The sequence below is a fragment of the Sus scrofa genome, chromosome 3 (assembly GCF_000003025.6).
Source record: "Sus scrofa isolate TJ Tabasco breed Duroc chromosome 3, Sscrofa11.1, whole genome shotgun sequence".
In the NCBI taxonomy this organism is placed as follows: Eukaryota; Metazoa; Chordata; class Mammalia; order Artiodactyla; family Suidae; genus Sus; species Sus scrofa.
Genome location: NC_010445.4, coordinates 59386517 through 59400863, shown reverse-complemented (window position 1 = coordinate 59400863; position 14347 = coordinate 59386517). Strand labels below are relative to the sequence as shown.

General features: G+C 47.0%; 1 protein-coding gene across 9 annotated transcripts in view; it reads left to right on the top strand.

Moving 5' to 3' along the window:
- ELMOD3 (ELMO domain containing 3) overlaps positions 1 to 14347 on the top strand; it is a 31378-nt gene that overhangs the window by 330 nt on the left and 16701 nt on the right. For 2 of the 9 annotated variants that reach the window (XM_005655213.2, XM_021087301.1), the window contains exons 2-6: positions 1093 to 1261; positions 2482 to 2759; positions 8217 to 8294; positions 9228 to 9297; positions 13517 to 13585. In XM_005655213.2, the coding sequence (XP_005655270.1) occupies positions 2706 to 2759; positions 8217 to 8294; positions 9228 to 9297; positions 13517 to 13585 (271 nt within the window). In that variant the 5' untranslated portion in view covers positions 1093 to 1261; positions 2482 to 2705. Of the gene's footprint in view, positions 1 to 60; positions 189 to 1092; positions 1274 to 2481; positions 2760 to 8216; positions 8295 to 9215; positions 9298 to 13516; positions 13586 to 14347 lie in introns of those variants that run through there. The other 7 variants (XM_013987879.2, XM_013987883.2, XM_021087299.1 and 4 more) reach the window with 6 other exon arrangements.

Here is a 14347-nt window from a genome sequence, read left to right as displayed (position 1 = left end):
GGGTGTCTCAGTGGATTGAGATCTTATTTGAGATCCGTTCACCGCAGCTGGCGAGCACCCGGCTCTGTTCCGCCCAATTAAGCGACAGCTTTGGCCGCGGCGCTCTCTTGGGATTGGCGTTGCTTCTGGTGGGGGCTGGAGAGGGCGGGGAGCCTTCAGTGACAAGCCTGATGAAAAGACTGCCTTAGGTAGGTGCAACTTTGTAACTTCCAATCCTTATATTTAAGGTGTGGATCCAATTTCTAGATTAAACAGTTAGAGGGTTTAAGCTCTAGCAAGCTTAAACTTAAAATCATTCCCCTTAATGTAGCTCCTTGCCTAAAGGGAATGTACTTTAACCTATGCTATGTACCGTAACATAAACAACAAGGGCTTTCTGTATAGCCCAGGAAACTATGTTCAATATTTTGTAATAACGTATAATGGGAAAGGATCTGAAAAGTAACATATACACACATATATGTATACATAAATACACATATGTACAGATATAAAAATATACTGTATGTATATATATGTGTGTGTGTATATATATATATATATATATATATATATATATATCTGAATTACTGTGCTGTTCACCAGAAACTAACACAACACTGTAAATCAAGTATACTTCAATTTTTTTCTTTTTTTTCTTTTTAGGGCACTACCCTCGGCATATGGAAGTTCCCAAGCTAGGGGTCGAATGGGAACTCCACCTGCTGGCCACGGCCACGGCCATGGCCACAGCCACACCAGGTCCAAGCGGAGTCTTTGACCTACACCACAGCTCAAGGTAATGCCAGATGCTTAACCCACCGAGCAAAGCCAGGGATCACACCTGCATCCTCATGGATGCTTGTCGGGTTCATAACCCACTGAGCCACAACGGGAACTCCTTATACTTCAATTTAAAAAAAAAATTTTTTTAATTAAAAAATTTAAGTGCGTGCAGCATAAATACTGAATTTGGAAAGGATCCATCATTACAGAAAGGCCATTTCCTCAGGCCCAGGTGTAAGAAACTTGCCTAATATCGGTAGGAGTGACTTTGTAACTTGGAGTCCTTGCTTGTTTGACAGTTTCTACTCCTTTTCTCTTCTGTTACAGATAGTAACTGTCCCTATTGAAGCCCCTAGCCGGGTTCCAGCCAGAACTAAGGCGCTAGCAGACATGTAAAGCTGGTCATGCTTCTACACTGCTTGATTCATTTCGAGCCCAGTAACAGAAGAGCCTTCCTGAGACTACTGTCACCATACCTGCCTGTCCGCTTCCCGAGGTTAGCTGATGTGTGAGTGTTTTGCCGTATGCTGTCGTGGAGGTCAAGGGGGAGGGACAGGAAAGGGAGGCAGATGCTGAGACTCCAGAGGACACAGAGAGAGCTAGTTCCTGAGGTGCCATGATGGAGGGGCACTGCCCTCTGCCACTCCCACCCCCAATCACAATGAGCCAAATGCCCAGCCCAAGAGCTGGGAGGTGTTCCTGCTCTTGGTGTTAGGAAGCAGTGTGCCCTGCCCCGGACAGAGTCCGTTTTGTTACTGGCAGCCAGTTTGTAGGAAATCCAGACCATATTCTCCCAGTGGAAGGCTGACCAAAGCAACACTGCCCTCCTTCCTTAGTCAACCAAGTCTGTGAGGTCTGACTGTCAGTTGTAGGTGGGCCACCTGCCCCCTTGCCCAGATTTTTGTTGATAGGCGTCCATGATGGTCAGTTCCTCCATGATGAGGTGTGGGCCTGTCCAGCCCTCTTTCCTAAGGTAGACTCGTGGGAGGCTAGGCAGCTGCCACCTGTCTAGTATGGGTGTTAACTGGGGAAGGGTAGGCATTGTGTTGTGTTTTGAGTTTTTGCCATGGCAGGAGCCACATCTAGTGTTAGGCTCACCCTGTGTCTGAGACTACAGCAAAGCCTGAGCACCATGGCAAAGACCACCCACCGACATGCCACCCTAAATTAGCCCCACCCCTTTGAGATACTGCCCCAGATCTCAGTGACTTCATGTCAGAAGCAGACCCCACCACTCACAGTGGTGAGTGGACACAATGATACAGCCCTCAAACCCCTTCTTTCTATCCACCGACAGGCAGAGTAAGAGGCAGACTTTGGCTAAAGCAGCCTGTTTCTTCAGAGTATGTTTACAGCTGCTTAAAGCTTTGGAAAGTCAGGGAGTTCCCATCATGGCTCAGCAGTTAATGAATCTGACTAGCATCCATGAGGACGTGGGTTTGATCCCTGACCTTGCTCATGCGTTAAGGATCCTGCGTTGCCGTGAGCTGTGGTGTAGGTCGCAGATGCGGCTTGGATCTGATGTGACTGTGGCTGTGGCTATGGCATAGGCCAGTGGCTACAGCTCCCATTCGACCCCTAGCCTGGGAAGCTCCTTATGCCACAGGTATGGCCCTAAAAAGAAAGAAAGAAAAAAAACCTTTGGAAAGTCAGTTTTTTCTCAGCAGAGGCATAACTGAATGACGAAACCAGTTTTCTCCTTACTTTTTTTTTTAGGCCTGAGACTTCAGAGACCTCAGGGACTTCTTTCAGTCCTCACAGAAACCTGCACCCTGGTGATGGCACAGAGGGACTGTTTTCTTGTCCTTAGTCTGAATGACTGCCGGGAAGGAAGGCAAAGGCAGAAGAGCCAGACCCCCAGCTCTCCCCACAGCTTCTAATCTCAGACCGTATTATCTGAGCCCGAGGACAAAGCTCACTGGAACAAATGATTTTGAGTCATGAGCGAAAACTCTTGTTCTTTTCGTAATGAGAAAGAAAGAAGAGATGGACAGGTAAGCAAGCACTTCTGTTTGGGAAAGAATGTGTTGGTTTGGAAAATGCTGTTACTAGTAATAAGACAGAGCACATATCAAGAGAATGCAGAGCCTTAGCAATGTTTAGAGAAACCCAGCATGGCTGTTCTCTCTCTTTTTTTAGGGCCGCACCTGCAGCATAGGGAAGTTCCCGCGCTAGGGGTCAAATCGCCACAGTTGCCAGCCTACATCACAGCCACAGCCACAGCCACGACAGATCCAAGCCGAGTCTGCGACTTACACCACAGCTCACAGCAATGCCGGATCCTTAACCCATTGAGCAAGGCCAGGGATGGGACCCGCGTCCTCACAGACACTAGTCGGATTTGTAACCTGCTAAGCCACAATGGAACTCCCTTATTCTCTTGGTTCTATTAATAGAAGCTTCTAGTCTCCTCTGGTCTGTTGCCTTTTCTGACAGCTTGTTTTCTAAGTGGGTTATAGGGTTTGGGTTTGATTTGCTTGGGTGAAAGGAGAATTTCAGTGAGGAATTCCACCCCCCACTCCAGTTTATATTTCATCAGTTTGGCTTGTGTACCTCACTGGCCCTTTCTCTCTCAAACTCCTGTTTTAGCCTGATTCTCCTCAGGCCCCTTGGTTTCCGGTGCTGTGCCTTTGTGTGAGCCAGGCGGGTAGCTTACCCTGCATTCCTCACCTCTCTCCCTTCCTTGCCCAGAAATGGTCTTAAATGGAGCCTGTGGGATTCGGACAAAGCCTTTGCTTTGAGAGTGTCTGAGAAGATTTTCTTCACTGTACCAAGACAGGTGAACTGTTGTTGCAGAGGCCTTCTGTGTTTGGGCTCTGGAAGGATGCAATTGGAGGGGGAAGGGAAGTTTGCATCTGTCCTGAGTCACAGATGCTTGCAGGGAGTCATTTAGCATGATGAATCACCACTTTCTTTTTTTTTGTCCGTTTTGGGAGTGAAATGCATAGGCATCACTTTGTGGGTAGAGGTGACAGACCAGCACTGGGATAGAATTGTCTACAAGCTGGGATAGATTTGTCTACAAGCTGTAATCCTTGAGAAATTTGCTATTGTATAAAGCTCCCATTCGCATGAGTGGTTGTAAGAGATAGAAAAGAAAAGAAAGAATAGATATGGCCACTCATCCTACTTCCAGTATAAATATCCCCTATAACCAGCAGAGGTGTTTACCAGAGGGAGGGGTTTTGTAAACAGCAGCCAGCAAGTAAGGCAATAGCAGTGACAAGGCCGACCACTAAGCCTGTCTGTCACGTTACTTATCGACTGTAAGTTCATCCTTTCTTTTTCTCCAGGGCCTTGACATAAGCCATGATTCCTTTCTTCATTGTTTTCCTTTAATTATCTAGTTATTTTTTTTTCTTTTATTTACTTGAGAGAATAATATATTCGCAAGTTCAGAATCCAAAAGTGCAGAGGAAATGCTTTCCCCACTCTTGTCCCCCAGCCACCCAGCGTTCCTGCTAGAGGCAAAGTTACTGCTTCCTTATATGTAATTATGGTAATAGTTTCTGCAAAGACAAACAAGTATACTTATGTATTTCTTAGAAATACAAATGGTAGCAGTTCTCTTGTGGCCCAGCAGGTTGAGGGTCCGGTGTTGTCACTGCCACAGCTTGGGTCGGCTTGGGTTGGCCACGGGCGCAGCCAAAAAAAAAAAGAACGAAAAATTACAATGGTAAAATAATGTACATACTCAGCCCTTTGCTTTTTCACCTTGTATGTCGTGAAAATGGTTCCATGTTGTCCTTAAAGCACTTTCTTATTCTTCTTTATGGCTATGTAGGATCTCACTGAGTTGGTATGCTTTCATTTGTTTAAAATTAGTCCATTAGTGACAATGTGATTTATCATGGTGATCATTTTGAAACATAGAGCTATTGAATCATTGTCTTACATACCGGGAACTAACATGGTGTTGTAGGTCAATTATACATCACACACAAACCAGCAAACTCATAGAAAAAAAGATCAGCATTATGGCTGCCAGAGGCGGGGGAGTCGGGGAAGGGGAATTAGATAAAGATGGTCAAAAAGTACAACCTAACAGTTATAAGTTCTAGGAATGTAATGTACACATTTGATAGTCAATACTGCTGTGCATTATAAATGAAAGTTACTGAGAGAGTACATCCTAAGAATTCTCATCACAAAGAAAAGAGCAGTTTTTGTGTTTGTTGAGGCTGTACCTATGCAAGATGATGAATGTTCACTAAACCTGTTAGGGTAATCATTTCATGATGTAAGTTGAATCAGCGCTGTACACCTTACCCTTATACAATGCTCTGTGTCAGTTATATCTCAATAAAACTAGAAAAAATATAAATCAATTAAAAGTCTATTGATGGGAGCTCTCGTGTGGCTTAGTGGGTTAAGGATCCAGTGTAGTCACTGCTGCTGCTCAGGCTGCTGCTGTGGTGTAGGTTCAATCCCTGGCCCGGGAACTTCCGCATGTCATGGGCGTGGCCGAAAAGAAAGAAAGAAAAAAAAAAGGACAAGCCATCCCACCTGAGCCCCACAGCCAACCTATAGGATCATGAAAGATAATAATTAAAAAACTCTATTACTGGATATCCTAGTCTTCTGCTATTATAAACAGCAGCGCTACCATATATTTGGAACAAGGGTGAGGGAGTTCCTGTTGTTGCTCAGCAGTAATGAACCTGACTAGTATCCATGAGGACTTGGGTCCCATCCCTGGCCCTACTCAGTGGGTTAAGGATCCTTCATTGCCGGGAACTGTGGTGTAGGTCAAAGATGTGGATCAGATCTGGTGTGACCGTAGCTGTGGTATAGACCATCCACTGCAGCTCCAATGGGACCCCTAGCCTGGGAACCTCCATATGCCACAGGTGCGGCCCTAAAAGGACAAAAACGAAAAAAAAAATCTGAACAAGGACGAACATATCTGTTAGGTAAATTCCTAGCATGCAGTTGCAGGCCCAGAATGTACACAGCATACATGATTTGGTCAGGTATTGTCAAGCTGTAGAGGTGGTAATAATTTACTCCCCAGTGTCTCATAACTGTTGGCCTTTAGCCAGCACCGTGTTGGCACACTTTATGACCTTTGATAATAGGATTATTATCCTGAAAAATATTATCTTAGAGTAGTTTTACGTGGCAATTCTCTCTCTCTTTTTTATTTTATTAGAATATAGTTGCTTTACAATGTGTTAGTTTGAGGTGTACAGCAAAGCGATTCAGTTACACGTAGTATATATTCATTCTTTTTCAGATTCTTTTCCCATATAGGTTAATATAGAATACTGCGTAGCGTTTCCTGTGCTACACACTAGGTCCTTGTTGGTTATCTACCTTTTTTTTTTTTTTTTTTTTTTTTTTTGTCTTTTTAGGGCCACACCCAAGGCATATGGAGGTTTCTAGGCTACAGGTCAAATCGGGCTATAGCTGCTGGCCTACACCACAGCTCACAGCAACGCTGGATCCTTAACCCACTGAGCAAGGCCAGGAATTGAACCTGCATCCTCATGGATACTAGTTGGTTTCATTAACCACTGAGCCACGACAGAAACTCCTATTTTTTTTTTTTGTCTTTTTTTTTTTTTGCTATTTCTTGGGCCGCTCCCGCGACATATGGAGGTTCCCAGGCTAGGGGTCAAATCGGAGCTGTAGCCACCGGCCTACGCCAGAGCCACAGCAACGCAGGATCCGAGCCACGTCTGCAACCTACACCACAGCTCACGGCAACGCTGGATCGTTAACCCACTGAGCAAGGGCAGGGACCGCAGGGACCAAACCCGTAACCTCATGGTTCCTAGTCGGATTCGTTAACCACTGCACCACGATGGGAACTCCGAAACTCCTATTTTATATACAATAGTGTGTATCTGTTAATCCCAAACTCCTAATTTATCCCTCCCCCCCTCCCCCTTTGGTAACTATGTTTGTTTTCAAATGAGATCAGGCAGCATTCAGGGTGGTATGGCTGTAGACTATAAGTTTGTTTTCAAAATTTAAGTCTGTTACTGTTTTATAAATAAGTTTATTTGTATCATTTTTTTTTATTAGCATCTACATATAAGTGATACCATATGGTATTTGTCTTTGACTTACTTCATTTAGTATGGTAATCTCTAGGTCCATCTATGTGGCTACAAATGCCGTTCTTTTGTTCTTTTGGAAGAGGCGGGGGCAAGCCCAAACATGTAGAAGTTCTGGGCCAGGGATCGAATCCGTGCCATGGCCATGACCCGAGCCACAGCAGTGACAATGCTGGATCCTTAACTGCTAGGCCACCAGGGGACTCCAATTATTTCCTTTTTATGGAATGGTAATACTCCATTGTGTATATGTACCATGACTTCTTTATTCATTCCTATTGATAGGCGTTGGCATCTCTCTTGTTAGGAGTAAGGTTGAGCATTTTTTCTTATGTTTAACAAGGATTTGTGTTTCCTTTTGTGTAAACTATTCTATATCCATTACCATTTTTCTACTGTGTTGATTTTTTTCCTTACTGATTGTAGGTTGTTGGGGTTTTTTTTAACATATTAGGAAAATGAGCCCTGGATTGGTGATGTGGGTTGCCCAAAGTTGGCCAGTTTTTTTTTTTTTTTTTTTTCAGCTCTAAAAGAGGGAAGGTTTAGCTGAGCAGAAAGGCCAAAAGTGAGTAAACTGCCTTGCTCAGCTCTGCTTAACTTGGGGAGTGCCCTCCATGGCTCAGCAGTAATGAATCTGACTGGTGTCTGTGAGGGTGTGGGTTCGGTCCCTGGCCCTGCTTAGTGGATTGGGGATCCGGTGTTGCCATGAGCTGTGGTATAGGTCGCAGACTTGGGTGGGATCCCTTGTTGCTGTGGCTGTGGCATAGGCCAGCAGCTGTAGCTCCGATTCGACCCTTAGCCCTGGAACCTCGTATGCTGTGGGTGTGGCCCTAGAAAGCAAAGAGCAAAAAAGCAGACCAAACTACACTTAACTCAGAGCCCTGAGACCTTTAATGGAGCCAAGAAATCTGTATAAGAATTTTGAGGGAGTTCCTATTGTGGCTCAGCAGTAATGAACTCAACTAGTATCCATGAGAATAGGGGTTTGATCCCCGGTCCTGCTCAGTGGATTAAAGGATCCGGTGTTGCCGTGAGTTGGGTAAGTCGCCGATGTGGTTTGGATCTGGTATTGCTGTGGCTGTGGTGTAGGCTGGCAGCTGCAGCTCCATTTCAACCTCTGGCCCAGGAACTTCCATGTGCCACAGGTGTGGCCCCAAAGGAAAAAAATAAAAAGATTTTTGAGGTAACAGTGACTCAACTTTTTGCAGTTAGAGGTAAGACCAGGTTAAATAGAAGTTTTCCCTTATAGTACTCCTTGTAGTTGACTTCTCAGGAGTTTATCCATTTTGTATGTGTGCATGTGTTTTCCTGAAAAAGATATGACATTTAAGCTTTCCTCTTTAGGCGGCTGATAAGTGCCCCAGAGACTGACTCTGGTTTATCTTGCAGGTTGAAGGTGTGTCTGCTGGGTACTCTCCACCATGTGACAAGGACAACAGTGCTCTTCTGGCTTTTAGAGGAATTCCTGTATGTATCTCCCACACCTCAGGACCTCTCACCAGCAAAAGCTCATGTTGCATGATGCTCTGTGGCCGGGGTCGGAACGCAGGATGGCACCGACCCTCCCCTCCAGAGCTCACACTTCAGGGGGTGGCAGGGGACAGACATGCAAAACAACCTCCGTCTAATAAGATAATTGTTATAGTAAAGCAGAAGATAATATGCAGCAGGAATACCAAAGGCACACCGCTGTCCCAGTTGTATTGAATGAATTTTTGTCCGTTTACTATTCAGGGAGTGCGTATGAGTGTTCTTTCATAGCCCAACTTGCACATCATAGTTGGAGTTTTCCAAGTGCCTCTCTTAATTTTTATTTTATTTTTTATTTTTTTGGCTTTTATTTTTTTAGGGCCACCTGGGGCACATGGAGATTCACAGGCTAGGGGGCTAATTGGAGCTGTTGTTGCTGCCCTAGGCCACAGCCACAGCAGCTTGGGATCCGAGCCATGTCTACGACCTACACCACAGCTCACAGCAACAGCAGATCCCCGACCCACTGAGTGAGGCCAGGGATCGAATCTGCATCCCCATGCACACCAGTTGGATTCGTTTCTGCTGTGCCACAAGGAGAACTCCCCACATGCCTCTCTTTAAGATTGGCTGTACTCAACCCATCTGGGAAGATGAGATCCTTCTGGTCTCCAGTTTCAAGAACACTCAATACAGGGAGTTCCCTGGTGGCTCAGTGGGTTAAGGATCCAGCGTTGTCACTGCTGTGAGGCAGGTCCAGTCTCTGGCCTGGGAACTTCCATATGCCCACTGGAGAGGCACCAAAAAAAAAAAAAAAAAAAAAAAAAAAAAAAAAAAAAAAAGCAGCACTCAGTACAGCAGGTGGGATGTGTTGTATGGGTGGGGGGCCGTGGACTCTGCCCTCACACTGACGGTCAGCTGCCCCTACAGATCTCAGAACTGAAGAACCACAGCATCCTCCGGGCCCTGACAGTGGAAGCTAACGGATGGCAGCCAGGTGGTAAGGTCCCCTTCAGGGCCCCTGAAGCCTGGGTGGGATTCAAGGCAGAGTTCCCTGTGGGTCTGCTTTTCCTCATTTGTGTTTCCCTCACTACTTTCCTGTAGAATTTTACAGATTTATCATTCCTCAAGGAAAACTGGAACCAACACTGGATTAGGAATCAAAAGACCCAAGTTCTAATTTGGTCTTGTAAGCTCAGCTAGGGCTTACTCTGCACCTTTGGGCAAATCGTACAACCTCTATGTCAGCAGTGAACACTGGTCAAAGGGATGTTGTGAAAATGAAAAGAGAGTATGTGAAAAGGCTTTGAAAAGTCACACTATTTTATCTACTTGACATGACTCTTCTCATACTATTGTTTTTTTTTTTTTTTATTGCTTTTTAGAGCCGCACCCATGGCATATGGAAGTTCCCAGGCTAGGGGTGGAATCAGAGCTACAGCTGCCAGCCTACACCACAGCCACAGCAATGCAAGATCTGAGCCACATCTGCAATCTACACTATAGCTCATAGCAACACCTGGTCCTTAACCCACTGAGTGAGGCCAGGGATTGAACCTGCATCCTCATGCATCCTAGTCGGGTTTGTTAACCACTGAGCCACGAAGGGAACTCCTCATACTATATTTAAAGCTCATTCTATCTGCTAGTTTATTACATGAAAAAGTACACTCACCAATTCAGAAGAACCAGTTTTGGAATCAAGTATCTATGGCTTAGAAGTTCCCGTCATGGCTTAGTGGAAATGAAACTGACTAGCATCCATGAGGACACAGGTTCAATCGGTTCAATCCCTGGCCTCACTCACTGGGTTAACAATCCAGCATTGCTGTGAGCTGTGGTGCAGCACAGCTCGGATCATATGTTGCTGTGGGTGGTGTCGGCCAGAGGCCACAGCTCCAATTTGACCCCTAGCCTGGAAACTTCCATATGCCACAGGTGTGGTCCTAAAAAGACCAAAAAAAAAAAAAAAAAAAAAGTATCTCTGGCTTAAATCCTGCTCTCTCACCCACCAACTCCATGACTTTAAGTAAGTAACTTAATCTCTCTAACTCTTACTTTGTTCATCTGTAAAAAGGGGAGTATATTCCTATATGATAGAAATTTTATAAGGACTAAATGAGATAATGTAAAATGCGTAGCACACTGAATATAAATCAGTGAGTGCTCACTGGTACATATTGTTATCTTTAAATTATGCAAATTATGTAATCTCCAAGAATATGGGTCTATTAAAAATATTGCAGTGTACAGAGTTCCCTGGCATCTCAGTGGGTTAAGGATCCTGTGTTGTCACTGCTGCAGCTTGGGTCACTGCTGTGGCATGAGTTTGATCCCCAGCCTGGAAACTTTCACATGCTACAGGCACAGCAAAAAAATAAAAAGTAGATTAAAAGAAATTCCAGTGTAGAAAAATTATTTAGAGGTTTGTGAAGTTTCTTTTAGTTGAATTTTGTCTTTGCCGTGATGTAATAAACCCAACATTTATCAGAGATTTTGTTTTAAATGCCAAAATATTTTTTATTTTGATACAACTGGCATTTATGTGCCAGATTTTTTTTTATGACTGCACCTGTGGCATATATAAGTTCCTGGGCCAAATCCAAGCAGCAGATGAGGCAACGCCAGATCCAAGCAGCAGATGAGGCAACGCCAGATCCTTTAACTCGCTGTGTGTGCCAGGCCAGGGATTAAACTAGAGCATCCGCAATCATTCCAGCCACTGCAGTCTGATTCTTAACCCACCAAACCATAGGGGAAACTCCCAGATATTTTTCTTTCTTTTTTTTTTTTTTTTTTTTTTTTTTTTTTTGTCTTTTTGCCATTTCTTGGGCCACTCCCACGGCATATGGGAGGTTCCCAGGCTAGGGGCCCAATTGGAGCTGTAGCTGCCAGCCTACACCAGAGCCACAGCAACGCGGGATCCAAGCCGCGTCTGCGACCTACACCAGAGCCCACGGCAACGCCAGATGGTTAACCCACTGAGCAAAGGCAGGGATCGAACCCGCAACCTCATGGTCCCTCGTCAGATTCGTTAACCGCTGCGCCACGATGGGAATTCCCCCCAGATATTTTTCATTGTATTTTAAAATGACTGAACTTCCCCCATGGCTCTCAACGTAACTACACGGCGTTGCTTCTACAGTGGCTGTGGCTCGACCCCTAGCTTGGGAACTTCCCTATGCCACAGGTGCAGCCACTTGGAGAAAAATAAATAAATAAAATAAAAATTACAGCGTTTTCACTGTGGTGCAATAGTATTGGCAACATCTCTGCGGTGCCAGGACACAGATTTGATCCCTTCCTAGGCCCAGTGGGTTAAAGCATCTAGCATTGCTGCAGCTGTGGCATAGATCGCAACTGTGGCTTGCATCTGATCCCTGACCCAGGAACTCCATATGTGTTGGAGTGGCCAAAAAAGAAAAAATAATGATTTTCAGTTCTTTCCAGATTACTCTCAGCTAATCTCAGCGACTAGGCTGACTGACTCCGCTGTGCCATTTACTGTATGAGTGGGCGGAAGAGCGCCTTTGTAAAGGAAGCCTCCGACAAAGGGGGAACCATAAGGAGCCATGCTAATGGGAACTTGGTTTGTTCTAGAGATGTGTTTTGGGCTCCGCTTTCTTCCGTTAATGTGGGGGAAATGGCATTGGTATCAGGATTGTCTTCGGGCTGGGAGTTGTCCACCTACCTTCTGGGGGACCCAGGCAGGAAAGGAAAACGTGCTCTTACCCATCCGGGTTGGCTGTTGGTCTCCAGCTTGGACGCCAGATTGCAGTGGCTCTGAGACCTTGTACTTTCTGTTGACTGCACTACTGTCACACCCTGGCCCGTGTGGTTTATGCCCCTGGCTCACATCATAGCCTTTTCTCAGCTTATTTGTAGGTGAGGGGTCACGGGTCAAAGGTTGTTTGTCATGATCTACAGGCTGACGAGCCAGTGCAGCTGGTTGTCGGTGAAGGGTGGGCAGTGGGGGCCGCCTTCTCAGTGTCGTGATGAGCATCCGTGGCTGCCGTCCCACTGTGTTTGTTTAGCCACTTTGAGCCACTTTCCCATCGCCCAAGGGCCCAGCAGACTGGAATTAGGTTTTATTTTCTTCCCTTGATCCTGTCGAGCACTCTGTGTTCTGTTGACATTATCTAGTTTGGAAGCCCCATGTTCAGCGTCGCTCCCGTGGGCTGGGGCTGGCAAGATGGAATTTCCCAGAGGGCCAGACATTCAGGACCCTGGACCCATCTCACTTGCTGCCGCCCTGCCAGACTAACCCCAGACCCAGTGACACTAGCTGATGTGGACTGAACCCTCCCCTTGGGGCCACGTCCTCCCCTAGAAGTTGAAGAGTTACATCATCCTCACTTGCAGAGCAGGTCATTGGCATGTGATGTCCTCAGCCAGGGCTGTGGGCCAGAGGGGAGCTGTCCTAAATGGCTTTCACCACCAAGCTGGAGGGCTCACGAGTTCTGGTGTCAAATGGCATCTCTCCATCTTTCCCCTTACTTGCCAATGTCTCCATAGCAAGTGGGAAAAGCCACCAGCCATGTGGGCTAGAGAGTGGCAGCTGCAGTATGGAGGACAGGGCTGGGCGGTGGTTCTAGAGCACATGTCCTGCTGCTTTTTTCCTCCTCTATCCCCTCCCGCCCCTTTCCTTGTGCTTTCATTCATTCATCGAACATTGACTGAGCGCCTGTCATGTGTCAGGCACTGAGAACCCTACCCTCACGTAGCTGCCAGGGCAGCAAGAGTGTCAGTGACAGCACTATGATAAGCACAGGGTGCCAGGCTCTCTCAGGGAGCAGCTCCCCATGCAGACCGTGGAGGTTAAAGACGGCACCCAGGTGAGGGCAGTGCTGGCGTTGGCCACAGGGTGAGACGGAGCTGCCTCAGCAGAGGCCAGAACTGAAGGTGGGAGAGCCGCCTGTGCAAAGACACCAAAGCAGGTGGTTGAGAAACCCCAGGTAGTTCTGGATGCCCTAGGACCCAGCCAAAGAGGCAAGAAGGATCCAGATTGTGAAGGGTTTGTGTTTTGTCTTGAGAGTTAAGGACAGTCCCCGGAGCAGCACTGTGACGTCAGATCTGCCAACTTGAAAGCTCACGCTGGCGGCCGTGTGGTGAGGGTATCTGAGGGCAACAAGACCCCAGGCAGGCAGAAGAGGCCGGGGCTACGATGGTGATTCCGACACACCCAGATCTGAGAGGGTCTTTTTTTCTCACTGTTGCAGTTGTGAATACAGAGGTGCTCAGAGCCCAAGAAGAGTGGGAAGCTGTGGACAGCATCCATCCAGAGACAGGTAATGGCAGGCATGGCGCTACCTCCACACGGTGCTGCCGTGTGGCTCGTGCTCTGCACCTCTGGGCCTGGGAGACAGAATTCCTGAGTGTTCTTTTTGCTGTGTGGCAGAGGAGGAAATCTCTTCCCAGTCCAGAGGTGATGCCTTCCGACCTCTGGAGCAGATGGGGATGGATGCCAGGGGAGAGGGCCGCCAGCTGCCCAGTCCTGAGGGCAGATAAGGAGGGCTGTGGTCAGGGTCAGCTTCTGCAGGGTGAGGAGCTCGGGCAGAGGATGGAGGCAGGCAGCCAGGACCCCTGCTTAAGGTCGGGCAGGTTGTTGCACAAGGAAGGTCCCTAGAGATGGGGGCTGGAGCCGTCTGCTGGAAGACTCTGAGGGCTGGGTCAGAACTGTTTATGCTTTTCTGAGAGGTTTGAATGAGCTGTGGGGGGTAGAACGGGGTCCTATATCTAGCCTGAGCCCCCTTGAGCTCCTGAAGAGATGTTCAGTGGACTGTATCAGCCTTCACCTGCATCGCTAACTGATGGCTTATCCCCTGCACCAAGGGATGGAGGGGGCATCCCATTCATAACCAGGGCAGGAGGCATCCAGGCCAAAGGAGAAACTAGGAAAGGCCCTCACCAGCTCGGCAGCACACTCCTACTTGGGTACCTACTCCTGGCAGCGACTTGCCCTCACAGATGAGTGGCCTGCAGGGCGCCCCCTGCAGACCCGTCCTTACTCACAGCAGGCTTGGCCTGCCTGCCTCTGAACAGACAGCTCT